At 40.9% G+C, this 27,365-nt stretch overlaps 1 protein-coding gene across 3 annotated transcripts; it reads left to right on the top strand.

The window, feature by feature from the left end:
* Positions 1 to 2,273: 2,273 nt before the first annotated feature.
* Positions 2,274 to 7,112, top strand: zbtb42 (zinc finger and BTB domain containing 42). Of its 3 annotated transcripts, none has more exons than XM_067991683.1 (2): positions 2,274 to 2,420; positions 3,602 to 7,112. In XM_067991683.1, the coding sequence occupies exon 2, from the start codon at positions 3,616 to 3,618 to the stop codon at positions 5,038 to 5,040; it is 1,425 nt and encodes a 474-aa protein (XP_067847784.1). In that variant the 5' UTR covers positions 2,274 to 2,420; positions 3,602 to 3,615; the 3' UTR covers positions 5,041 to 7,112. The 3 variants fall into 3 exon arrangements, with proteins under 3 accessions (XP_067847784.1, XP_067847783.1, XP_067847785.1); XM_067991682.1 differs by having other exon boundaries at positions 3,599 to 7,112; XM_067991684.1 differs by lacking the exon at positions 2,274 to 2,420 and adding an exon at positions 2,480 to 2,749 and having other exon boundaries at positions 3,599 to 7,112.
* The last annotated feature ends 20,253 nt before the right edge of the window (positions 7,113 to 27,365 follow it).

Raw genomic sequence — 27,365 nt, 5'->3', positions numbered from 1 at the left:
ATAATGATCAGAAGCAAGAATCATGGCTGATTTTCTCCTCCCTAGCCCTAACTGAGGTGAATTATAGAGCCCCTGCTGCTGCCCTGGCTCAGATCAGCTAACTCACTACAAACCTACAATCAAACCTAGAACAATCCTGTCTGTGTGGCTCAGCTACACATTGTAAAAACTCATCAAGCCATTGGGGAGTATACTTGAATTTGGATCTGCCAAAATAATATGAAAACATCAAAAAGAGACATTATTTGTTTAAGTGTATTTTCCAAATATTATGTGTGTCAATGTGTCAAAATGAGCCAGGTACAAAAGCACTTCCATGTGTTTTTGAATATTAATGAATCTATTCTAAATAATCTGTAAAGACTCACTTCTATGGGGCTTTATTTTTAGATTTTATTTTCCTTTTCTCCTTTCTAGCCCCCTCCCCTGAGTCACACACTATATCTTAGCCAAGATGACAAGAAAACAATCTGTTCTCAAGCACTCTGCCAATGCCATTCTGTAACTAGCTGCTATGAGGTTGCCAAGATTGGCCCAGGGTGCCTCTCCCTTCAATTTTCACTCCCTCCCAATGTGGAGGTGCCTCCTCCTAATAGCATAGCTGAATTTGAGAACTTGCTGTGTAAAGAATCACAAACATGAATTTATGTGGCATGGCACTGATACAATGTTCCAAGACACTGCCACACTACTGAATCTTTTGACCATCACTTGTACCACATTTAGCTTGAAGTATCAGCCTGATAGAAACTACCACAGCGCATCATTTTGCTTTTTATCTTTATCATATAATTTGATATTTCTGTTTCTTCATATTTATGTCTAACTCATTTATGTCTTTACAGCTGACTATCGGAGACTGATAGTTGCAGTTCAGTACCCTGCTTACACTGCCTGGCAGAAAATCAATTATTTTGCCCAGAAGAGAACTCTGCACATGCATGTTTACACACATGGACAGCGCTCCTCTCTCAGCAGTTAAATATTGAATGCTGCAAATAGGTGTGAAAAGTGTTCATGAGGTCCAAGGGCACTTTTTATACCCAGTTTGACTTTGCACTGGAATGACATTCCATGTGGTGTCAAACCAAAGCAGTGTGAGACTACCCCCTCCAGGAACATCACACCACCTCTCTCTGGATTCAGGTTGAGCCCTGACTCCAGGTTTGCAGTACAATTTTAGCATCATTGCAAAGTGCTTCTACTTTGAAATTTGCAGCAAATCAAAATAACGCCATGGCATTCAACCAGCTTTCCTTCTGATGTACACCTATTTAAATTGATTCCACAAGAAAGTTTAATAAAGCATTAGAGTTAGGATGTTGTGATTTTTTTTTAGGTCAACACCATTAAGAGTCCTATAATAAAGTAATGCTGTCATGACACCAGAGTGCCATGTTGATGTGTGCACATGCTGTGCCATGGAGTGATAAAATGTGGGTTTTCATCTGTGAATCTCCATGTGGAGTTTTCTGATCTCACTTATGCCAGCAATGGGGGGAGGTGGAGGACTAGAGATTTCAACAAAAGGGAGTTAAAACAAATATCAAAAGTAACAATTGGCCATTGCCACATTCCGTTTTTGCAGTCAATTCAAGATTATTATTAGCAAAGACTAGGGAAAGGAAAGGCTTCCATTCATATACCTCCTTATTATATTTTATTGGAAACTTCCCAAAGTGCTACACGGAATTACTTTTGAGGGCAGTGACTGTTGTTACGTAGGCAAACACAAGAGTTATTTTGCACTTAGCAAGATCCCACAAACAGCATTTTTGGGAGGGACAGAATTGGTTGAGGACAAACGTTGGCCAGGGCACTTGAAGAACTTCTTGCTTTTCTTTGAACAGTGCCATGGATCTTTGACTGAACAAGGAGCAAGTCCCCTTTAAATAGTGGCACAGAGAATGCAGAAATAGGTGAGGAAAGCATTCATTCTAAATAGAATAAGTCCTCAAAAATAAATTAAACAGATTGACGGGTAAAAGCTGATCTTCACCTCTGATGAGAATGAAGTACTAATATGAACAGAATTAGCTTAAAATCTCATTTATTTTCGTGCATTCCTGGAGTGACTCGCTGCGCAGGTAGATTGGACGGCGGGTAGACCTGAATGACAACTAATGCATTGGCGAAGGAGGTGGGTGGCAGTGTTGGTGGTTGACGGGGGACGCGGGGGGGGGGGGGGGGCGGTGAGAAATACACTGGTTGCCGACTGACCTTTTCGGCGCTGGAGCGGCTGTTGAATAGGTAAGTATCGCGAGAGCGGGCGCTCAGACGAGTCCCACACTCAACAACAGTTGGCTGCGCGGCCACTAACATCTGGGCCGCAGATGAAGGGACCACACAGTAGCTGCGCAGAGACTGTCCCCATGAGCTTTTCTCCCGGACCAGACTCTCGCACAAGTCGCCGTGTTGAGGTAAAGTGTGGCACCTGGTGGAGCGCGCGCTCTGGCCGCGCACAGCCGCGCGCTCCGGGCCAGCCAGCCAGTCAGTCAGTGAGGGGGGTGAGTGAGTGAGTGGAGTGAGTGAGGCAGACGGACACACAGAGCCGCCGCCGCCGCCGCCGCCTGCCGCTGCTGCTACTGCCGCCGCCTTCCCTTCCCTTCCTTGTCCGCTGCGCTCGGGTCCGATCCAAGTTTTGTTGTGGCTTGGGCTTTGCAGGGAGTTATGGTGTGTGTGTGTGTTTTGTTTTCCTCCTTTCTTTTAGTGGCTCATCGTTACTGCCCCCCTAGGCCGAAGTAACAAGGTAGAGTTTTACTTTTCCAGCGAATAATTCTTGTCCTTTTTTAAAATAATTTTACAGTATATATTTTTACTTTAAAAAGTTGTACTTTTTCTCCATTTTTAAACTGGCAGGAAAAGGATGTATAATTGAAAATGTTCCTTCGTCGGACAATGGTGAAGAAATGGAACTCTTTCGTCCTCTCTTCCCCCCCCCCGCGCCAGTGTTGGCTGCGAACTCGATTTAAAGTAACATATGGCATTAAAAGGAGCACAGCTGGAGGTAGCATTTACATTGCTAGTGATGTCAGAGCAGCTGACTCTCCAGCTTGTTCCTGTAGTTAGCAAACGTAGCTCTCTTCTGCTTTGGGGGCACTTTCCTCAGGATCCATTTCGGATTTCCAATGTATTTACTCAGTGGGTGTCTGAAAAACAAAAACCTTTTCAGGACATTCACGCTTTTAAGGGAGGAGGGAACCAAAAGGGGGCGTGAGAATTTGTTTTATTCAGTTTGCTTGTGGACAAGGTATAAAGTAAACAGTTGTTTGCTTGCGATTCGAGCGATCATTGAATTAACGCTGTTTTGTCATTTGAAGTGTCAAAGTTTGGTGGTTACTTGGGAAACTAATTGCTTTAAATGATCGTTGCTTAATTTGCCTAATTGATAACATTTTTCTGACAGCTGTCGTGTTTCAGATGCCATCTGCACGAACACTGGGTGCTCGTTACAAATTCGTACAATCGCTAAGTTTGTTGGTCTTTTATTATCTTGGACTCTTGTGTTTAATATATTAAACTATTGATGGCGCAGTTTCAATTAAATGCATGCTGGCATTTCTCCTGTTTTAATTTATGTCCGATTTTCGTGTTTTAGCAGGTTATGAAGGAAGAATGGAGTTTCCAGACCATAGCCGGCAGTTGCTGCAGTGTCTGAGTCAGCAGCGTCACCAGGGTTTTCTCTGTGATTGTACTGTTCTAGTTGGAGACGTTCAGTTTAGAGCCCATCGTGCAGTGCTTGCTTCATGCAGCATGTACTTCCATCTATTCTACAGGGACCAGCTGGACAAAAGAGACATTGTGCATTTGAACAGTGACATTGTCACAGCTCCTGCCTTTGGCCTGCTTCTTGAATTCATGTATGAGGGAAAACTTCAGTTTAATAGTCTACCAGTTGAAGATGTGCTAGCTGCAGCCAGTTACCTTCATATGTACAACATTGTGAAAGTCTGTAAGGGAAAATTGAAAGATAAAGAACTGTGTTTAGATGAAAAAATTAATGGCAATGCACTTGGATCTGTCAAAGAAGAGAGTTCTTCAGAAAGTGATGAGCCAATAGCACATAATTTTGACACACAAAGCAAGCAAAATTGTACTATTGCAGACTATAAAAACCCCACAGGCAGTGAGAAGGTTAATGGACATTCTCGGAGCTTCTCTGATCTTGTAGATGTCACTTCTGTAAGTACAGAACTAGAATCATGCAGTGCAGCAGCTGGAAAAACAAAGTCCAGTGTCAATAGTTCCACAGGACCTTTGTCTCAAAGAGCTGTTGACCATATCAAGGCCTCAGCTGATGTGGACTGTGCTCTAGATCTATCTTTCAAGCCTGTGTCTGGAAGAGATTTCTTTTACTCCCCCTATGTTTCTGGACAGCTGGCCTCTGACAGCCAGCAGCAGGGCACCGCGCCACTTGTTGGAGATGAACAAGAGTTGCTGTCAGACCAGGAGGACAGTGAAGAAATGGATCCAGCAAGTCAGAGTGGGAATTCTGCCAATAGTATGATGGCAGGATTTGGACCTGTGTTCCCAGGGAATGGTGTGACACATACTGAAGGAGTAGAACATGAAAGGGACGGGAGTGAGGATGACATGCCATCATCTGATATTTCAAACACAAGGATGGTAATGTCGACGGGACATATTTTTATCTGTCCTCTCTGCAGCAAAGGATTCCCAAGCCCACATGTTCTTCAGCTTCACCTGAGCACTCACTTCAGGGAAAAAGATGGTCCTCGGGCCAAAATGCCTACTGATGGCTCCGTGCCCACCTGCTCACAGTGTGGGAAAACCTTTTCCTGCATGTACACACTAAAGCGTCATGAACGAACTCACTCAGGCGAGAAGCCTTACACCTGTGGTCAATGTGGAAAGAGCTTCCAGTACTCTCACAATCTCAGCCGTCATGCAGTTGTGCACACCAGGGAGAAACCACATGCCTGCAAATGGTGCGAAAGACGATTTACGCAGTCGGGTGACCTGTACAGGCACATACGCAAGTTCCACTGTGGTCTTGTAAAGAGTGTTGCTATTAGATAATGTTTAGCAGCAAATCTGAATATATGCTTAAAATTAATGTACATCTCTGGAAACCTTGCATGGTTTAGGTTAAATTGTAAAGAATCAAATTCCACTGCATGGCTTTCTTGCATAAAATGTGTGAAAAGAAGTCTGCTTTCAATATTTTTTTTAAAATTCTGTTAAAGCTGCAGTACTTTATAGGAAACAACTTTGTAATATTTTAAGTTTTCTTATTTTTGTTTAAATAAGATCCAGTTGCCATACTAAAGTAATGTCATACTTTCTCGATTACAATATCTGAAAAATTCAGAGACCTCAGTTCTTAGTGTGTTTTTATTCCTCTTCCCCACCCCCCATGATTTCACATATATGGCACAATTTAGGGAGCATAACAATTAGAAGCAGGATATATCTTCCTCTTTTTCAATCATTAGTCAGTCATCAAATATAGTAGCCACATTTGAAAATCAGTAATCAACCCACTAATAGAGTAATACTTTGTTTTGCAGACTACTGTCAAATGAAAAATGAGCTTGCAAAATAAAGCTAATGCTGACAATTGTTAAATGGCTAGCCTGGTCTGCTAATACCTAAGCAAATGCTCTTGCAACTCTTCTGAAATACAGTTTTACTGTACATAGTTACGCTTGATGACAACATGACGTTTCACTTAGCGACATAACCCAATACCATTCCAAATGAGAGGTAAATCAACTGTGATGTTTTACTATACACTACTGCAGCTTTAACCTGTGAATTTGGGATACTGTGGTCTTACCTCCTGGAGAAATTCAGTTATGAAGTGTTGTATTTTTGTTGTTTGCTGTGATTGGAATATAGCACTAAGAACAACTACTAAATGTTATTGCTTTCTCCTGATGAAACTTGATACTGTATTTATAGCATTTTGATGGTTTGGGATGCAGTGGGTTTTTTTGTTTTTGAATGCTGTATTTAGAAAATTAAACTTTGAAATATTTCATAGAACTTTAATTTTCTTCAACTATAATGGTCTTTTAAAAGATCTTAATGCAGCAAGTGGGGAATTTTATGAAAATTTGATTTCTATGACTGATAAAAGATTCATACAACAGCAATTACTACTGATCCTTTTTCAGGTTTTCTCATTTAATTGCATAAATCTTGCTGTTCTCAAAATTCTGGTGTTTATTATTGTTAATGTGAATTTTTTTTCAGTAATGAGTTCCCTGATCATTATTGGGTATTACTGAACAATGCCGGAACAAAAAAGAAAAGTTTTTGAAGAAGTAAAATGTGAATTCAATTTCTTTTTAAATTTGAAGATCAAAAACCACTCATTTAATGTATATTTAAAAAAAACTTGTATTGCACACTTGAAAATATTTATGTTGCACTCTGGGTTTTCTTGGATTTTTAAAAATTCAATTTACCATAACTGCTTAATAAAATAAGCAGTTTCAAGGAAAATTTTAAAACTGGAGACTAGTCATCTAACCTAAAATATAAAACAGGTAAGATCTGTAAGTTTTGTATAATCAAAAAAGCATTTTATTTATAGTTTTTTTTTGTGATCTTTACAGAGTTGCTGTGTATAATTCCTATCCTTGAAATTTATTAATGGAGAGTTTTATAGTAAGAATGTAGCAGAGGCATTAGAATGGAGTATAAATTTTTTTTACAAAACTTTTATTGCATTTTTATAGGAAATGTTTCTTTGTCTAAATTTAAACAATAGTGTTCTGTATGGTCTATAGAAGACAATCGGAAAGTGAAGGGTGATTTTTTTTGATTAAACCTGTTAGCGCTTATTCAGCAAGATGTCTGTTTTAATTGTTTTTTTGCCACTGTTTCAGTGTGTTGTAAAACTGTGACAATCGTGACTAGACTTTTGTGTTTTTTTAGTTTTAGCAAAATTAAAAAATTCAAGTATATTAAGATTCCTAATTTTGTGTGCTTATATATTTTTGTTCATGGCGAAGTCTAAATGACTGTATATTTTGTGAAGACGTGCCTTCATATATTACCTCATTCAATGGATTGAATAACCAGTGCACGGTTGCAACCTGTTCAGAAAATTGAACAACTCTTATTAAAAGAACTGACGTTTACTTGTGCGTGTTTTTTTTTAATGATGAAAGATAAGCTAACTACATTGAATGTGGGATGTTATAAATGAGAGCTTGGAACTTGAGTATCACCATTGTGATTTTTACAGTCTTAGATTTATTTTATCCATTGCCTTGCTGGAAAAGTGATCTTGATGAATTTGTTTAAGTTCCAGGGTTATGATTTTGATTGGATTGTTATGTTTGGCATGTGTTTTTAATCTATCTGTAGAATAAATATAGGCTGTTGCACCAGTGATGGAGCCTTCTCATTGTTTTGCGTGCACGAAACATCTGTAACGTTTGAATTTACTACTCCAGTAGTATGTTCTATGGCAATGTGCCTTCACCTAATGTGCTAATAGTACTTTCACTGTTTGCAGTCATTTTAAAACCCATTTGATAGTTCATTTGCTATTTTCGCAGGTGTGCAATATTCCTTGCGTAACAAGTTTTGGTAAAAAATTAACCGATTTACAAGACTGCTTTTAGAGCCATACAAAAAGCATGTTGTTGGATTGTATTGTAATTATTTGATATGATTTCTCTATTTAGTGAGGAGCCCTTGTATCAGAGGATTATTGTGAGAGGTTGTATCAGCAATGCTCATAGAATAAATTGAAATATTTACATCAAAAGTTAATACTTGCTATTATCTATATGTGTAAATGATGAACTGCTTTCTTGTTAATCACACACTGCCGTGTCTGGCTTGATGGAGGTTAGCAATGACTTTTTTTTATTAAAGCATTAATTCTGTACGTGCTATATAAATGCTAGAACCATTTATTAATGGCCTATTCTTGTCTTCACAAAAGGCACAAAGAAATATTTGCCTCTTCAAAGTTATTGACCATACATTTTTAATGATTTTATGACCTTTGTACTATATCTATTAGACGCTCCAAAGAACAGAAATTCATGCAGAACTTTTTCTACAAAATACTTAATTTGGTTTTGAGATTGGGGTAAAATGTTGCAGTGACTTATGTAACTTCTGACCTCATATTGTCATTCTCAACTTCTTTGCACAAAAAAAGTGTTGATGAAAGTTATTGAATTATGGATTGATATGCAACATGAAGTTCTTTAACAACAAACAGATGCAAGAACCACTCTGACCTTTTGTGACAACTGAGGCTGTGTTTCATTTTACTAGTTAAGCTACATAATGGTCAATTTATAATTCAGCTACTGAGTCTATAAAAATGCAGCCTAAAATTAATACACTGCTGAATTGGTGTTAACAATTTAGCAAAGAGAAAAAAGAGAGAATTTGCATTTATTTAGGACTTTTCACGTCCTTTGGACATTCCAATGAAGTACTTTTGAAGTGTAGCCAAATTGTGCATAGAAAGGTCCCACAAACAACAATGAAATAAATGACCAGATAATCTGTGTGAGATATTGGTTGAGGGATAAATGTTTGCCAGGGCAACAGGAGAATTCCCCTGTTCTTTGAATAATGCCATAGAATCTTTTACGTCCACCTGAAAGGGCAGACAGGCTTAATATCTCATCCGAAAGATGGTACCTCTGACAATGCAGCACTCCGTCCTACACTGAAGTGTAAGCCAAGACTATGTGCTCAAGTCTTTGGCGTGGGGTTTGAACCCATTACTTCTGACTAACTTCTGACATCTGTCCTTCATGTTGTCCTAGTCTTTAAATATTAATATTTTAAATTTTACAAAATGTAACTTTTTGGCTGCCTTGTACCAATTGCATAGTACATCAGCTGTTGCCATTTGACAATTTTTCCTCCTATCTCTGGATGTGCCTTTCCTAAATTGCCTAAGTGAGATTAGAAAGGGACTTATGGGTATAAAACACAAGTCTTTATATCAGTTGCAGTGTACTTTTGAGGCAACAATGTGTTGCACTACTGGGTTGATTTTGTAAACACTCTGGATTCACAGCACTCTGGAATACTCCACATGCTGATTTATATAAAAGTGAAACATTAGATGAGATGGGTTTTGAAATGTAACCTTGTAAATATTACTGAAATAGATTACTCTCAATGTGAGAGTAACTTTGTAAAACTAATTTCATAAGCTAGCAGCTAATTTTATTCTTTTAGGCTGAGCTTATAGAGCATATTTATTACTTTAACAATACATCTCCAAACAAGGATAAATCTATGCTTTAAAAACACTTTTTGGAAGTGTCTGTTTGCTTTTGACTGATACTAATTCAGAACTGAGCAAGGTGAAGTAGTGTATAGTCATGATCTAGTCATGATCAACCTGTATGTTGATGACACACTGTTAATTACAACACTGCATAGGGTCCTCTGTGCTTTTGGTCCTTAGCAGCAGGGCATTATGCTCATGTATATTTTACTTAACTGTTAAACCTGAAAATTAACATATTCAAATACAACTTGTATAATATAAAACATTATTTTGTTCAATCGAACCATAGTTATTTGAACTTGTGTTTAAAACATTAAAAAATGTTTTTTACAGATTTAACTCCAGGTTACTGTTATTAAAACTTCAAGGCATATATATAAATTGTATCTAATCTATTACAATTATGCTGCATAACTGAAAGGGAACTGATTTACTAGTAATATATAAATTAATATTTCTAAGGCATAATATGAAAGATCATTTGTGATTTCGGTAATGTGGTCAGGATTTCTTACTGTATATTAATGAAATGAATGTTAGGTTCCAGGAATACTATGTGTCATGTTCTAAAGAAATCAGTACTGATGTGAACTGGATACATCAGCCCATGTATTTGCATTTATGCTCTATGCTTGTTAAGTATAACTTTCCAACAGTGCATTCTCTGTTCAGTATCTATTTGGCTTTATCATTAAGGAAATTTATAATAACTTTGTTCCATTAATCCTTTTATAAAATGGAGCTCATTAACCTTTAAAACTGGTCTTTTTCAACATTCAGCTTTCCTGAGATTCTGACTCTTCTACACATAAGCTTCACTGGTCTTGACTGCATTAGTAGATGCTGGGTTCTGTGACGATGGAAAATTTCATCTCTCGGGAAAAAAACAAGGAAGAAAGAAATGAACATGTCTGCAGTTGCAGAACAGTATTAATGGTGGTCATGGAGACGTTCATGGTCGAGATTCCTCTCTGAAGAGGCCAAATGTAGTTAAGGAAGAATAGACTGGAACTATAAAGAAATGAAAATGGTACACATGCTTTTATGGAAGATTTTGCAGCAAATAACTTAAGTTTTTGTTTCACTTAAATTTGTGCAAATATTAGGTGCTCGAAGTACAGTATGCTGATTAGAGCTAGGTACTCTTGAGGTTGTTGTAATCTCATTGACCTACAGTTGACATTATTGTACAACAATGCCACCTAGTGATCATTCTTAAGTCTGTCCTTTGAATACAGCATTTGGGTGAATTAAGGTAGTTTTCTTTAGGTTATTTTAATGAATTAGCATAACAGATTAAAGTTGTTTTGAGGCTGTGGTAATTAAAGTTGTCTTTAAATATAAATTCTTCAAGTTTTACGTTGATCATTAGTTTATTTAAATAATAATCTAGCTGTCATGAGGTCTCAAATTTCCAATACAGCTTTTCATTCTGATTTACATTCAAAATAAGTACTGTCTACATGTTTATTAAAGGAATTGTAACTCAGTCTTTACAAATGGCTCCAGTGTATGAATGCCTAGGTTCTACTCTGGAATGTGAGTTAACTAAACTATTGTGATTGATTTGTATTTTGGAGCAAATTAAACTTAATGCAGTATCATAGTGCTTCAGTTATAGAGTCAATTCCAAACACAGAACCTTTGCCTTTATATATTATAGCCATTAACATCAAATTGTAGCTCAGATTTTGCCCTTTATTTTTCTTTGCAATCCTTTCTGTAATTTTCTCCTCTCTTTTAACAAAGTAATAGTTTGCCAAATCAGTGTTATTTTCTTGGTTTATGAATATTTCCACAATTACCACTAATGCTACTTTTAGTTAATCCTTGACTGCACTTACAGCCACGCATCTACCGTCAGAAGTGACTGTTCACCAGTTCCTTGTACTGAGCAATGTCCTGTTTCAATTCCCACAACACTCACTGCACAAGGTTTTAGTTTTATTGGTGATCTTGTGCAACAACATCAAAACAGAAAAACATCCTAAGGTGCTTCCCGGAAGCATGAATCAGATTAAAAATAGCTACCAAGCCAAAGGAGAGGTGTCCAAAAGCTTGGTTGTAGATGTGGGTTCTAAGAGTCTTAAAGGAGAAGGTGGTGGAGAGGTTTAGGGAAAGAATTTCAGAGCACTAGCCTAGGAAGCAAAGGTTATGAATAGTCTGTTTCAACCTGAGTCAGTGGCCAGGGAGGGGGCTGGTATGACTGGTGAGGGTACGGAGTTTGAGGCCGGTTCCGAAGACTATAGTTTCGCTTTTCCCACTGTTTAACTGGAGGAAATTGCAGCTCATCCAAGAAAGGTCAGGCAAACAGTCTGACAACACAGACGTAGTGGAGGGGTCAAGAGAGGTGGTGACTAAGGTAATGTTCAATCCTTACAAGAAAGCAATGTCACATTTTACCGTTTTTCAATTGTTGGATATTATTTAATGCATAGCATTATTAGAGAGCAGGAAGTTTCAGATGTAATCTTGATAAATGCATTTTGATGTAAGTGTACTTTTCACAGAGACTTGTCATGGTTTTCTTGTTAAACTTTCATTAAATGTATATAATTATTGAATTAATTTTGTGAAAACATTAAATATTTGAATTTTAATAAATCCAGTAGCATGTACTGCTACTGTTAGTCCTGAGGGTTCTCTAGAAATGCAAAATTCATAAATTTCAGTACTATATGCATATCCTACCTAAAGTTTACATTTGTTACTATTAGAATTGCTTTTCTAGCTTTGTACCTAATATGGGTATTTCACTAGCCACCTACATTATTGCAGTAGGAAGGCTATGGAAAGAGTACAGTATACATAGTTAGATGGTTATACCTGGACTATGCCCATTAAGATGAGCTTTGCTGATTCATCTGCAATACTCTTAGTTATTTCTCTTTTGAGCCAGCATTGATATGCATTTCCTACTCTTCTGTCTTTTTAAATACTTATTTCTACCTTATCTCCCCCCTCCCTCCCAACACCCACACAACTTCTGAAAATACCCAGCCCAAGAGCCCAATCATTGCCTTGAGAAGTAATTCACTGTATATGCAAGCTCCCTCCATAGGATCCCATATGCACACACAAAAGTAACAGTGTCCATATCAGAGCTGCTCTGTACTAAAAATGGACACCAATTAAAAGAGAAATAAAAATCTCTACTCATTCCTTCACCCTGAATGCAGTCTTCCTCCATTTCCCTACACGAGCTACATATGGAATTGTACTATTCCTCATGCTGCTATATAGCTGGCTGCAACAGTCGTTCAGGATAACTTGGCCTTCAATTTTCCTTCCCTACCACAGAGGCAGTGCCTAGTTTGGTCCTTCTGTAAAGGCTGGAAAATTTACTATTTGAGAAAACATGGGCATAAATCCACATGTAGTGTTTTGTATCTAAGTTAGCAATATGAACACCACAACTTGTCAATGGGCTGACCATTGGCTTGTATATTTAAATTATTACTTTTACTGCTCTTGCTGATTAACTTCAATTCCTTTTATAACTTTCCTACATCAATATCTTGGGGTTAAAAGAAATGCAGTTTTCAAAAAATAAATTGATTTTCCCAGCCTCTGCCTGGTTCACCCACGAGTGGAATTGTCAGGACTGCAGTCGTTTTTACAGATGCTGTTGATGTTGTTATATGATTGGCTGCAGAAAAGCACTTGTGTGGAGCATTCAAGATCCTGCCAGATTTTGCTGCCCTCGAGATGGAGCCACTCCATTTCTTCACAGTGCTCCATCTGTCAGCTCAGCTGAGACCAGGCAAAACCCACCCAGTGAAGACAGATGCATTTGTATGCAACTTTGGCTCTCTGATGGATGTCCAACACTAAAACTACCAGGCTGTATGTTTCATTAACAATTCCAGTACATGTTAAAAATTATTTTGATAATATTTATGTTTGATACTATTTGTGATACCACCACTGGAAACTTCCCCCACCCCTGATCATGTCACAATTATTTTTATGGATAATGCTTTGGAGAAAGCAATGATTCGCTGAAAAATATTCTGCATAATCCACACATCAAAATGGCTTGTAAAATTGTAAAGCCCAGCAAAAGTGGTTTATTTTCTCTCGATGTGGACTGAGCCTTTCATTTTCCTTTCAAAACAAATACAGTGCTGTTTGGATAGAAGCTTGGGAATGAAGGAAGTAAACAATACCCAATGCAAAGCACACTGGCAAGGACAAAAGACTCTCATTCTTAAAGTGGGTAAATGACTCTGTCAGCCATTGATTGTATCTAGCACTGATCTACTTTATAGAGTAATTGGTATACAGCTTTCTGATGGCTCAGTAAGTTTATCCAGTGAGTAGCTGAGCTTTACAGACCAGGAAGTTCCCAGGTTCAATCTGCGTTCTTGTTATGTTAGCTGATCTCACCACGGTGTTAGAGGTGTTATTATAGACCTCAGCACTCCTGAGTTAAGGGGTAAATCAGCCAGAATTCCTATCTTTGATTGCTATCCAGTGACCCCTGCTGGAAATGGATGTCAATGCAGGGCAGGATTGGGCTTAGCTGTGATTCAGGAGAGGCCAGAAAGTTGGTAGAAAAGGGCTTTAAAATAATAAGTTGCATTTGCATTGGCAGGATGTAGATGTAAAGGTATTGTTTTAGATTTATCAATAACAGAAATTTTGAATATCACAACTATGGATATTAAAATCTAATGGCTACTGCTCAAGTAAACACTTTTGGTAGGATTCAACCTGAATGCAGTCAGTTGGCTATTGGAGCCATAAATGTAAACATGCACATCTAGTGTCCAGCTGTGAATGCATGATTTAGTGCATTCACAAATATAAATTATTCACTGAAGGTAAATTAAGCTAGCCAAAGCAATACTTTAATAGAAATTACAACAGGAAAGTAGCTACTTGACCTTTATTAATGACTGTGATTTATACAGTGCTGATAATTGAAGCAAGTTAGCTTACCGAACCCCATTAAGGTGTAATCCAATTAGCAGAGAGAATAGATTTCATAGTTTAGTGAAAATTTTTTTATAAGGAATGTAGTCATGGACTACAGTCAACATTACTCACAATTTAAATAAAATCTCAAAGCTGAAGAAGACTTCAGAAAGCAATCTAATGACCTCAAAATAGTCAAGATGGCTCACAAAAATAGAAGTTTGCAAAGCAAGGTCAAGGGTGGAGCTGCTCTGCAAAGAGAAAAAAATATTTCAGCAGAAAGAAAAACTGCTATAATTCTCAACCTCCTGAGTAAGGAAGAGAGCAATCTTTATATATTAATTGATTTTTATTTTGTAAGCTTTTCATTTCTGGAATTTTGAATTACATAATAACTACAATATGCTATGGGAGAAATCCAAACAAAAATATAAATAAAGGAAAATTAAATAAGAAAAAAAGGTCAACTTCACATTACATGTAGTAGAACAACAATATTGCAACAATACCGTTCAAATACTAATTTATAGCAGTAAAACACCTGAGGCAAGATTTATCTAATTAACAGCAACATTGAAAAATTATATAAATTAAAACCAGAGGTTTTGTGGACAGAGTCTTGACCTGGACTAAGCCAAGAACAGAAGATGTCTATTTAGCCCCAGTAGTTGACATAGGGTGGTTAACAGAGGATGATTTATCCCCTACCAGAGACAAATTGACCAAGTGCTTCAAAGTCCTCAAACAATTACCTCCTGGAGCTGATGAAGTAATTGCAAAGATTTTGAATTTTTTACTGAGTGGTTTCACAAAATGTTTTCTGACATATACCACTCAGAACGAGAAACAAAGCATTTTACGAAAGCGATCATTATACAGGTATAACGTAGCCATGGCAGCTCTACATTTGTAATCCCATAATTCCTTGCCTTTTATCCATATACCTTAATTCCCATGTAAGTGTCTATCTCTCTTTTAAATACCTCAATTGACTTTGCAACTTTGGTTTATGGGGCAGTACATTCTTGCAAAAGTTAAGCTTGGATTTGCATTTGGAACCATGGAAGTTTACAGAGGCCATCCATCCAATTGTATCACTGTCTCATTTCTTCGTCAGAGCAATCTAAAATAAATTCAATTGCCTTGCTTTCTCCCCATAGCCCTGTATCTTTCTTAAATGTTTATCTACTCTTGCCTTAAAATATGCAAATTTCTTTGCTTCAACCATTCCGTGTCAAAATACTCCATGCTCTAACAACTCTCTGCATTAAAAAAATTCTCTTAACCTCTCTCCCCACTCTCTTCATGACAATTTTAAATTGATGTCACCCCATCATTAATTTATCAACCAGAGGAAATAATCCATCCCTATTCACCTGATCAGAATCCTTCATAATTTTAAAGAACCTATTAAATCTCCTCTCAGCCTTCTCTGCTTCCGTGCAAATAACAACAAGCATTCATATAGCACCTTTAAAGTAGAAAAACATCCTAAGGTGCTTCACGGATGCATAATCAGACAAAAATTGACACAGAGTTTCAGAAGGAGATATTCAGAGGTAAAAACAGAAAATGCTGGAAACACTCAGCAGGTCAGGCAGCATCTGTTGAGAGAAAAACAGAGTTAACGTTTCAGGTCAATGACCTTTCATTAGAGGGTTGACTAAAAGCTTCATCAAAGAGATAGGTTTTAAGGAGGGTTTTAAAGGAGATAGAGGTGGAGAGGTTTCGGGAGGGGATTTCAGATCTTGGGGCCTAGATGGCTCAAGGCACAGCCATCAATGGCGGGGTGAAGTGAGAACTGGGTTCTATGTGCAAGAGGCCAAAGTTGGAGAAACGCAGAGTTCTTGGAGGGTTGTAGGGCTGGTACAGGATACAAAGTTAGGGAGTGGTGAGGCCATGAAAGGATATGAACACAAGAATGAGAATTTTAAATTGGAGGTGTTGAGGGACCAGGAGCCAATGTAGGTCAATGAGCACAGGGGTGATGGGTGAGCGGGACTTGGTGCGGGTAAGGATACAGGAAGCACAGTTTTAGATGAGCTAAAGTTTATGGAGTGTGGAAGATGGAAGGCCAGTCAGGAGAGCATTGGAATAGTCGAGTCTAGAAGTGACAAAGGGCATGGATGAGGGTTTCAGCAGAAGATAGGCTGAGGCAGGGGCGGAGATGGGCAAGGTGCTTGAGCAGCAGCTGGCATCACTGCAGTGCATCCGCAAGGCTGAGATTTTCGTGGAACTCCGCAGCTTAAGAGAGTGCAGGCAGAGAGGGACTGGGTGACTGCCAGGCAGACAAGGAGGACCAGGCAGGTAGTGCAGTAGTCCCCTGAGTGCATCGCGTTCTCTAACCAGTGAGAGAGGGTTCCTTTGGGGAGCTAAGCCAGAGCCAAGTCCACGGCACCACGGGTGGCTCAACTGTACAGGGGGGATGGAGGAAGGTCAGGAAAGTGATAGTGATAGGGGATTCAGTAATTAGGGGAACAGTCAGGCGTTTCTGTAGCCGCAGAACGTGACTCCCGGATGATGTGATGCCTCCCTGGTACCAGGGTCAAGGATGTCACTGAGCAGCTGCAGAACATTCTGAAGGGGGAGTGTCAACAGCCAGGGGTCGTGGTCCATATCGGTACCAACGACATAGGTAGAAAGAGGGATGAGGTCCTGCAGGCAGATTTTAGAGAGGAAGGAAAAAGATTTAAGAACAGGACCTCAAGGGTAGTAATCTCCGGATGAATGCGTGGCTGGAGAGATGGTGTAGGAGGGAGGCCTTTAGATTCCTGTGGCATTGGGACCAGTTCTGGGGGAGATGGGACCTGTACAAGCTGGATGGGTTGCCCCTCAAAAGAGCTGGGACCAATGTCCTCGCAGGGAGATTCGCTAATGCTGTGGGGGGGGGGTTTAAAACTAATTTGGCAGGGGGATTGTCACCAGGATGCAGTATTAGAAAGGCAAAACAAGGCGCACAAAGGATTGGGAGAGACAGATAGCACTAGAGTAAGAAATAGTACGGTATTAAGTGGGGTCAGACTAAGGGAAAATACGAGCAGGTCTAAGATAGGCTTAAGTGCATGTGTGTAAACGCACGAAGCATGGTAAATAAGGCTGGTGAGCTGCAGGCGCAAATAGCCACATGGAAATATGATGTTGTGGCAATAACAGAGACCTGGCTCAAAAAAGGGCAGGATTGGGTACTAAATATTCCTGGATACAAGGGAAGGAAAGAAAGGAGCGTGAGGGTGGCAGTATTGATTAAGGAGAATATTGCAGTGCTGGAGAGAGAGGATGTCCTGGAGGGGTCAAGGACAGAATCTATTTGGTTAGAGTTAAGAAACAATAGAGGTGCCATTACACTACTGGTGTATTCTATAGGCCACCAACTAGTGGGAAGGATATAGAGGAGTAAATTTGCAGGGAAATTACAGAGAAGTGCAAGAGCCATAGACTAGTAATAATGGGAGACTTCAACTATCCTAATATAGACTAGGATAGTTAGTTATAGTGTAAACAGCAAAGAAGGGGAAGAATTTCTGAAGTGAGTTCAGGAGAACTTTCTTGATCAGTATGTTTTCGGCCCAACGAGGAAGGAGGCATTGCTGGATCTGGTTCTGTGGAATGAGGTGAGTCAAGTGTCAATGGGGGAACATTTAGGGAACAGTGATTATTGTATCATAAGGTTTAGATTAGTCATGGAAAAGGACACAGAGAAATCTAGAGTAAAAATACTTATTGGAGGAGGGCCAATTTCAGTAGGTTGAGAGCGGATCTGGTCCGGGTAAATTGGATTCAAAGACTGGCAGGCAAAACTGCAATTGAACAATGGGCGGCCTTTAAAGATGAGATGGTTCGGATACAGTCTAGATTTTCTTTTATTCGTTCATGGGATGTGGGCGTCGCTGGCAAGGCCAGCATTTATTGCCCATCCCTAATTGCCCTTGAGAAGGTGGTGGTGAGCCGCCTTCTTGAACTGCTGCAGTCCGTGTGGTGAAGGTTCTCCCACAGTGCTGTTAGGAAGGGAGTTCCAGGATTTTGACCCAGCAACAATGAAGAAACGGCGATTTATTTCCAAGTCGGGATGGTGTGTGACTTGGAGGGGAACGTGCAGGTGGTATTGTTCCCATGTGCCTGCTGCTCTAGTCCTTTCCCATGAGGGGGAAAGGTAAGACAACCAAAGCCAGACCTCCCTGGACGACAAAAGAGATAGAGAACAAGATGAAGCAGAAAAAGGGGGCGTATGACAGATGTCAGGTTGTTAATACAAGTGAGAATCAGGCTGAATACAAAAAGTTCAGAGGGGATGTAAAAAAGCAAATAAGAGGGGCAAAGAGAGAGTAGAATAGTGAGAATAGACATAAAAGGGAATCCAGAAGTCTTCTATAGGCATATAAATAGTAAACGGGTAGTAACAAGAGGGGTGGGGCCAATTAGGGACCAAAAAGGAGATATACACATGGAGGCAGAGGGCATGGCAGAGGTACGAAATGAGTACTTTGCATCTGTCTTTACCAAGGAAGAAGAAATGGCCAAAGCCACAGTAAAAGAGAAAGTAATTGAGATACTGTATGGGACAAAAATTGATAAAGAGGAGGTACTAGAAAGGCTAGCAATACTTAAAATAGATAAGTCACCAGGTCTGGATGGGATGCATCTTAGGTTGCTGAGGGAAGTAAGGGTGGAAATTTCAGAAATACTGGCCATAATCTTCCAATCCTCCTTAGACACAGGGGTGAATTTACGATAACCCAGCAACTACAGGCCAGTCAGTTTAACCTCAGTGGTGGGGAAGCTTTTAGAAACGATAATCCGGGACAAAATTATTAGTCATTTGGACAAGTGTGGATTAATAAGGGAAAGCCAGCATGGATTTGTTAAAGGCAAATCGTGTTTGACTAACTTGGTTGAGTTTTTTGATGAGGTAACAGAGAGGGTTGATGAGGGCAATGTGGTTGATGTTGTGTGTATGGACTTCCAAAAGGCGTTTGATAAAGTGCCACATAATAGGCTTGTCAATAAAATTGAAGCCCATGGAATAAAATGGGCAGTGGCAGCATGGATACGAAATTGGCTAAGTAATAGGAAACAGAGGGTAGTGGTGAAAGGCTGTTTTTCAGATTGGAGGAAGGTGTACAGTGGTGTTCCCCAGGCGTCGGTACTGGAACCACTGCTTTTTTTGATATATATTAATGACTTGGACTTGGGTGTACAGGGCACAATTTCAAAATTTGCAGATGACACAAAACTTGGAAGTGTAGTGAATAGTGAGGAGGATAGTAATAGACTTCAAGAGGACATAGACAGAATGGGCAGACACATGGCAGATGAAATTTAATGCTGAGAAGTATGAGGTGATACATTATGGTAGGAAGAACGAGGAGAGGCAACATAAACTAAAGGATACAACTCTAAAGGGGGTGCAGGAACCGAGAGACCTGGGGGTATATGTACACAGGTCGTTGATGGTGGCAGGACAGGTTGAGAAAGCGGTTAAGAAAGCATATGGGATCCTGTTCAATTGTGGCTTTCGAAAAGGAATTAGATAGGTACCTGAAGGAGAAAAATTTGCAAGGCGGGGGAGTGGGACTAGCTGGATTGCTCTTTCAGAGAGCTGGCATAGGCTTGATGGGCTGAGTGACCTCCATCTGTGCCGTAACCATTCTATGATTCTATGATTCTGTGTTATGGAGGTGGAAGTAGGCGATCTTTGTGATGGAGAAGATATAGGGTCGGAAGCTCAGCTCTGGGTCAAATAGGATGCCGGGTTGCAAACAGTTGGCTTGAACCTGAGACAGTGGGAGGAGGGTGATGGAATCAGTGGTAAGGGTACGGAGTTGGTGGCAGTGACCGAAGATGATTGCTTCCGTGTTCCCAATGTTCAACTGGAGGAAATTGTTGTTCATCCAGGTCTGGACGTCAGACAAGCAGACTGACAACAAGGAGACAGTAGAGGGATCAACGGAGGTGGTGGTGAGGTAGGGCTGGGTGTCATCAGCGTACATGTGGAACCTGATACCATGGGCTCGAATTTAGCAGGCCTGCGGGTTCCCAGCGGGTGGTCCTCCGGGAGCGTCGAAAACGCGAACGGCGAAATTAGTGGGTTGCCCACGCGATCGTAGCAGGCAATCCACTAATAGGATCCAATTACCTGCTCCTCCGGGGTCCACGGCGCTGGCCTGCGCGTCGGGCGGGCTGCGCATGCGCAGTACGATCTGTCAGCTGGAGGCTCTCTAGTTAAAGGGGCAGTCCTCCACTGACAGATGCTGCAACCAATGGGACAAATTGCAGCATGGAGCAGCCCAGGGGGAAGGCTGCTCCCAGTTTAATGATGCCTCACCCCAGGTATCATCAGATGGGGTGAGGAGGAGGGGGAGGACACAGATCTTCCCCCCGGCGGGCGGAAGGAAGCGGCCTGCCTCTGCCACCAAGAAGGCCTGGCTCGAGGTGGCAGAGGGGGTCACCTGCGCCACCAACATATCGCCCACCTGCATACAGTGCAGGAGGCGCTGCAATGACCGCAGTAGGTCAGCCACAGTGAGAACACGAAGTCTTTCCCCTACACTCCGTCTGCCACAACACTGCCCCCACCCCAAATCTCCTTCGGCACCGCCAACACTATTCTGTCACATCACCCTTCATGCCCACTCACACCCCATCCTCATCTTACCTCCACCTACTCACCTCGCCAGTACTCATCCTGCCACTAACACGCGACCCAATCCTCATACAATCTCATGGCTCCATCCCATACTCACCCTCTCGTGCATCTCCCTCACGGCCAGCCTCACTCAACCTGCCACCACCTGTGCTGCAGCCACAGGGCATGCATCACATATGTGCAGTAGGCAGGGTAAGGCAAACGTCTCGTCAGCATGAAGGGGGTGCACAAGGGTGTCTGAGGGTTTGTCATGGGTGTTACCCATATTGAATTTCAGAGCCACAAACAGCACACATTATATTGACACCACCACTGCCATGTCTCCGTGAATCCTGTCCATTGTGTCCAATAATGCCCGCTCCTGGGTATCACTATGAGGACCCACCACTGATGCCACCCATCATGTTACTGCAGAGTAGGTGCAGGTGTATATGCAGGGCTCGTCCGCGCAGACAACTGAGAGACATCGGCGGTGTTGCCGGCTGCACCATGGAAGGATGGGGAGGAGAAGGTGTGGAGGGCAGTGGTGACTTTGACAGCGACAGGTAAGCAGTTGGTGCTGGGGCCAGCCAGGAGCAGCTCGGCATGAAAGAGGCTGCAGATCTCCATGACTACATGTCGAGCGAATCTGCGCCTCCCTGTGCACTGCTGCTCGGAGAGGTCCGGGGAGCTGCGCCTCGGTCTGTGGTCCCTGTGGCGAGGGTAGTGCCCTCTGCGACGCGTCTCTCTCTGCGGTAGCCCTCCCTCCTGCTGTGCAGGTGGGCGTGCAACCACACCGTGTTGGGGGGATCCACGTCTCTGCGGCGGACGGCGTGGACTGCGAGGCTGCTGGTGGTGGTCATGCTCTTCGTCCTCCGAGGGTGTCCACACACCACCCAACTGGCAGGTGTTGGTCTGAGGGGTTGTGCAGGGTAGGTGTGTGGGTCCTCGGACTGGGGCTGCGGTTTCGTGTCGGTCTGTCCTCTGGCTTGGCCGGGGGGTGGTGGGGGGCAGGGGTTGCCCGATGTGACGCGGTGGCCTCCTGCGTGGGTGAGGGCGCTCCCCCGTGGAGCGCACCTTGGCACCTGCCACAGGCTGCTGGCTGCAACACGCCTGGTTTGAAGGGTCCTGTTTCCCCCAGTGTGGGAAACTGACTGCTTTGAACGTAAAATCCCACACTTCCTCTTTTGACAGCTGCTTCAGCTCATTAACTGACCACAACGAGCAAGTTAAGTGCTCTCAAGTGGAACCCCGCTGGCTTTAATTGCCTGCAGGATTCCCACCAGCGGGGCTTGCGCGCGCAGCCCCGCACATCAGCGCGGTACCCGGAAGTGGCCGGGATTTCGTCCGAATCCGGTCACGTGATCGGAGATCGGGATTTTCGGGGCCCCCCCGCTGGAAACCCGCAGGTAACCCGACCCTAAAATCGAGCCCCATGTCTTTGGATGATGACGCAGAGGGGAAGCATGTAGATGAGGACTAGGAGGGAGCCCAGGATAGATCTAGAGGTAATGGTGTGGGGGTAGGAAGGGAATCCATTGCTGTAGATTCTCAGGCTAGAGTTGGATAGGTAAGTAAGGGCGGTCCTAATCAGCTGGGCAATGTAGGAGAGGCATTGGAGGAGGATGGTGCCGTGGACCATGTCAAAGTCTGTAGAGAGGTTGAGAAGGACGAGGAGGGATAGTGCACCATGGTTACAGTCAAAGAGGATGTAATTTACAACTTTGATTAGAGTCGGTTCAGTGCCGTGGCTGGGGTGTAAACCTGATTGGAGAGATAGTCCAAGTATCTTATGTTTCTCCTCCTAAGAAAAGTTTCTCATCCTTGGTATCATCCTGGTGAATCTGTGCTGTACTCTCTCTATGACTTTCTATAATAGGGTGCCCAAAACTGCACATGGTATTATAACTGTGGCCTAGTGTGGTGATATGGGTTATATTCCCTGGAGATGAGAAGGCTAAGGGGTTATGTGATTGAGATGTTTAAAATAATGAAGGAAATTGACAGGATAGATCTGGAGTGTCTTCTCTCTCTAGTGGTGAAATCCAGAACAAGGGGACATATCTTAGAATTCACACTAAACTGGTTCAAAACAAATCCAGAAAAAAATTGTTCATACAAAGGATCATAAGAATATGAAATGCATTGCCTAAGAAGGCCATAGATACAGAATCAACTGAGGTGTTTAAAAGAAAGATAGATATTATCTTGGGTATCAGGGAACACAGAGAAAGGACAATGAATTGGGATTAAAATATATTACAATGATAACTTACAAAATGGCATATTTCTGTTTTTAGTTTTCTAATTTTATGAAAAAAGCTGGTATGAAGACAGATAGGAAATCCTTTCCAGTAAAATGGCCTTTTCAGCAAAATTATCAATAGGAGGAGATTCATCTTCTTGGAACTGTGATTATTTTTATTTTTATATCAAAACAGGTTACAATTTTTAACCAGAATGAGTGAGAATCACTCCAATTGTACATTTATTTTTCTGCACACAACAAACCCTGGTCACAAGTTGTCCTAATATTACAGCACTTGGTAGTTGTACAAGCAGCGCAGGACCCTATGCAGCAGCATAGACCTAAGGCTGATCCAGTCTATGTAGCAGTTTGAATCGGGGGGATCTATATGGCTTCAGTTTGTATACCTGTGTACTATGTTAATAGCTGTGAGAGCTGTACAATGGAACTGTACTGTTATATCATCAAGGAAAGCTGCATAATGGAACAGTGGAGCCTATGGTTTTAATGGGTGTGGACTGTGTGTTGCTGACATGCTTTTGAAATTTCTTTGAGAGAAGGATTTTAGAAAGCTGGGTTTTTTTCTTATATTCATGGAATGAGGAATTTTTACAATTTTGGGTGCTTTGAAATGTTCAGATGGTCTGTTCATGATTTTTGTTACTTTCTTCTCCAGTCTGAGATACTTTTTGAATGGACATGATGGATTAATTAGTGTAAGTACAGAAAGGCTTTTGTCATTTTGTGACACTTTAAGTTGAATACTGCAAGCTATAAAGCTAGAAACAGTACTTGTGAGTCTATCTTCCATTTTTTAAGCTACTGTAACTGCTTACACTCATTGTAGTGCAATGTCCAAATACACATCATTATTGGATACCAGCTTACTGTTGCATAATTTTTGGGTTGTTTTTCTACCTCCCAATTAGACAGCCTTTTGTTGTTTGGCATAACCCTGCCTACAATTTTATAATATTTGGTGGTCTGCATTGTGTCATTATCCATGTTTTCAGCTGCTTTGCCTTGTGGCTGAATATTCTGACTACAGAAATTGTTTCCTGTGGGACCAACAACTAAAGATGAATAGATTACATTCTCAGCACAGGCAATACATGAATGTTGAAGTCATTCCAAAGTGTAATTGTAAATGAGGTTAACATTTGAGTTGAAATGGTCCAGATATTTATGAATGTACTGAACACATGGAGACTGGAGGGTTGCACTGGCTTTCACAATTGCTTCAGCATAGTAGTATAGGCAATATATACAGGAAATTGATAACAATAGCTTGTCTCATTTTAAATTTACTGTATATATATTTACGCTGGTTTAAAGTTATTTTTCAGATTTATAAACCCCCCACCTTCTGGTTCCCCCATCCTATTACACACCATTAATCGCCTGAAACCTCTTTCAATACCACTCTTGATCCAGCACAAGCTTTGAAAAAATGTATGAAAAACAGAAAACTGTTTCGTGACCACCTAACTTCCACACATCAAACTGTAATTAGATTATCTCAGAGTTAGTAATTATCAATAATATTTTGTTCTTTTGTCCATTTGTTTTCATGTCAACAAGAATTGCTTTATCCACAAACAGAAATAAGTATAATGATCAGATAGATGAGGGCTTCCTGTAGAACGTAACAGCACAGGTTCATGCCCATAATTCCCAACAGACTGAGTTCCTAATCTCAGTTAAAACAATGAAGCAGGTGTCAAGCTGAATTCTTGGAGGTGAAATGCATTGGAGCTGCTTTAGCAAAGAATAGTTGTAATGGTGTAATATGAAGTTTTATTCTACGTCCTGCCACATATTCCATTGTTCTGTATACAGCTAAACAAGTCAGTTGTAAAGCGTCTGAATTTAGATTATTATTTCATTTTGGAATAATGCACTTCCTGTAAATCAGTTTTAAATATAGCAATGGGTGTGATCCATTACAAGGCCTGTCACCACTGTCATATGGACAGGACAACATTTTTGCTTAATATCTATAGTTGATTTGAACTGGGTAGCTGGATGAATTCTGGAAAATCTAAAATTGGAAAGGGTTGTCCAGCCTGGTAGCTCTTACCTCCAAGCAATAGACCAAAGGGCTGGACATCTGCCCTCTTGACAGCAGTGGTGTAAGTCCAGATGAACTGAAGAACATGATTAGCTTACTCACATTGGAAGTAAAATTATTAGTTGAAATGAAAAATAGCATCCAGACAGTAAGGAGGAAATCTCTTCCTGTGGTAATCTAACATTTCCACAAGAAATGATTTTAAAGTGAGATATTGCTTTTTGGGTTTTCCTTTGGGATTTATTGTTTGTTTTTACTTATTTTCAGTTTATCTTGAGCTATTTTCAGTGCATTTAGCAGTAAATTGCTTGAATCATTGGGATAATTGTTGCATTGTTTATTTTCTACTGTTTTGTTGAATTCAGCCGGGACCTGGCAAATTGATAAATTGCCCTTGATTTCTTGTAGATCAAGTGATTTTGTTGTGGTACTTTGTTCTCAGTGTAATGTAGCTTTCTTTCATGCAATTTAGTTATTTTCAGCATGGTTTCCACAGTATTGCAGAGGCCTGCGCTCATTTCAAGTGGCTGCTATGGCCACCTAAAAAAATAATCCTGCTGCACTTAGCAGTGGCCCGAGCGTGCATGCAAATCAAGCAAGGGCCATCCCACTGCTAAATTTGTCATTGTTGCATCTGTTTTACACTCGTAAAACAGGCACAACAATGTTAAATTTAGACCTATTTGTTAATTGTATCCATATGATTTATATCAATTAGTGTTAACTGTATTCAGGTGGCGCAAATCATTGGGAACTCTCTTGTATCCATTTATATGAGAGCTTATCTAGGATGCATGGTGGGTAATGTGGATCTCTGTGAATAAAGGCTTGGAAGCAACTGAAGACCAGGCTCTAGTATTCTATCCTTCACTATCTGGCTATCCACTTTAAGACACCATTGAGAATTTGATCGTATTAGCAAAAGTACAAATAAGCTTTCATAAATTATTTGAAATGGGGACCACTGGAGAAGCTCCTTGAAAATTCAGATTCAATCCCTACTTGTCCCTGTTTATCAGAATTTGAACTAGGGGGTACCCAAAACCATATGGAACACTGAGTATGTGTGCATGTATTTGTCACACTGTATATGTCCGTATATCCATGTGCATTGCCATCTAAAAATTAAAATATTTACTTGCAACTATTTTGTTGCTTTTTTGTCTAAATTCAAGAAACTCATATAAGCCTGAAAACAATCTAAATGTTCAATGTCTCATATCTACAGACCGCCTAATAGTGGAAAGGAGGTGGAAGAAGAAATATGTAAGCAAATATGTAAACTGAGTAAAGAAACATAGGAACATAAGAACAGCAGTAGGCCATTTAGCTCCTCAAGCCTGTTCCACCATTCAATGAGATCATTGAAACATAAAAAATAGGAGCAAAAGTAGGCCATTCGGCCCTTCGGGCCTGCACCGCCATTCAAGATGATCATGGCTGATCGTCTAACTCAGTACCCTATTCCCGCTTTTTCCCCATATCCCTTGATCCCTTTTGCATTAAGAAATATATCTATCTCCTTCTTGAATACATCTAATGACTTGTCCACCACTGCCTTGTGTGGTAGAGAGTTCCACAGGTTCACCACCCTCTAAGAGAAGAAATGTCTCCTCATCTCTGTTCTAAATGGCATACCCCGTATCCTGAGACTGTGACCCCTGGTTCTGGGCTCCCCAGCCATCAGGAACATCCTCCCTGCATCTAGTCTGTCTAGTCCTGTTAGAATTTTATATGTTTTGATGAGATCACCTCTCATTCTTCTAAACTCTAGGGAATATAGGCCTGGTCGACTCAATCTCTCCTCATACGTCAGTCCTGCCATCCCAGGAATCAGTCTGGTAAACCTTCATTGCACTCCCTCCATAGCAAGGACATCCTTCCTCAGATAAGGAGACCAAAACTGCACACAATACTCCAGATGTGGTATCACCAAGGCCCTGTATAACTGCAGTAAGACATCCCTGTTCCTGTACTCAAATCCTCTTGCAATGAAGGCCAACATACCATTCGCCTTCCTAACTGCTTGCTGCACCTGAATGCTCTTTCAGCGACAGGTGTACAAGGACACCCAGGTCTCGTTGCACCTCCCCTTTTCCCAATCTATCACCATTCATATAATAATCTGTCTTTCTGTTTTTACAACCAAAGTGGATAATCTCACAATTATCCACGTTATACTGCATCTGCCATGTTCTTGCCCACTCACCCAACTTGTCTAAATCACATTGGAGCCTCTTTGCATCCTCCTCACAGC

This window comes from Heptranchias perlo, chromosome 10, assembly GCF_035084215.1.
Source record: "Heptranchias perlo isolate sHepPer1 chromosome 10, sHepPer1.hap1, whole genome shotgun sequence".
Lineage (NCBI taxonomy): Eukaryota > Metazoa > Chordata > Chondrichthyes > Hexanchiformes > Hexanchidae > Heptranchias > Heptranchias perlo.
Note: the sequence above shows the minus strand (reverse complement) of the source record. Positions and strands in the feature narration are given on the sequence as shown.

Bases quoted from the DNA above. Each gene is read 5' to 3' on its own strand.
- zbtb42 (XM_067991683.1), top strand. From the start codon at position 3,616: ATGGAGTTTCCAGACCATAGCCGGCAGTTGCTGCAGTGTCTGAGTCAG.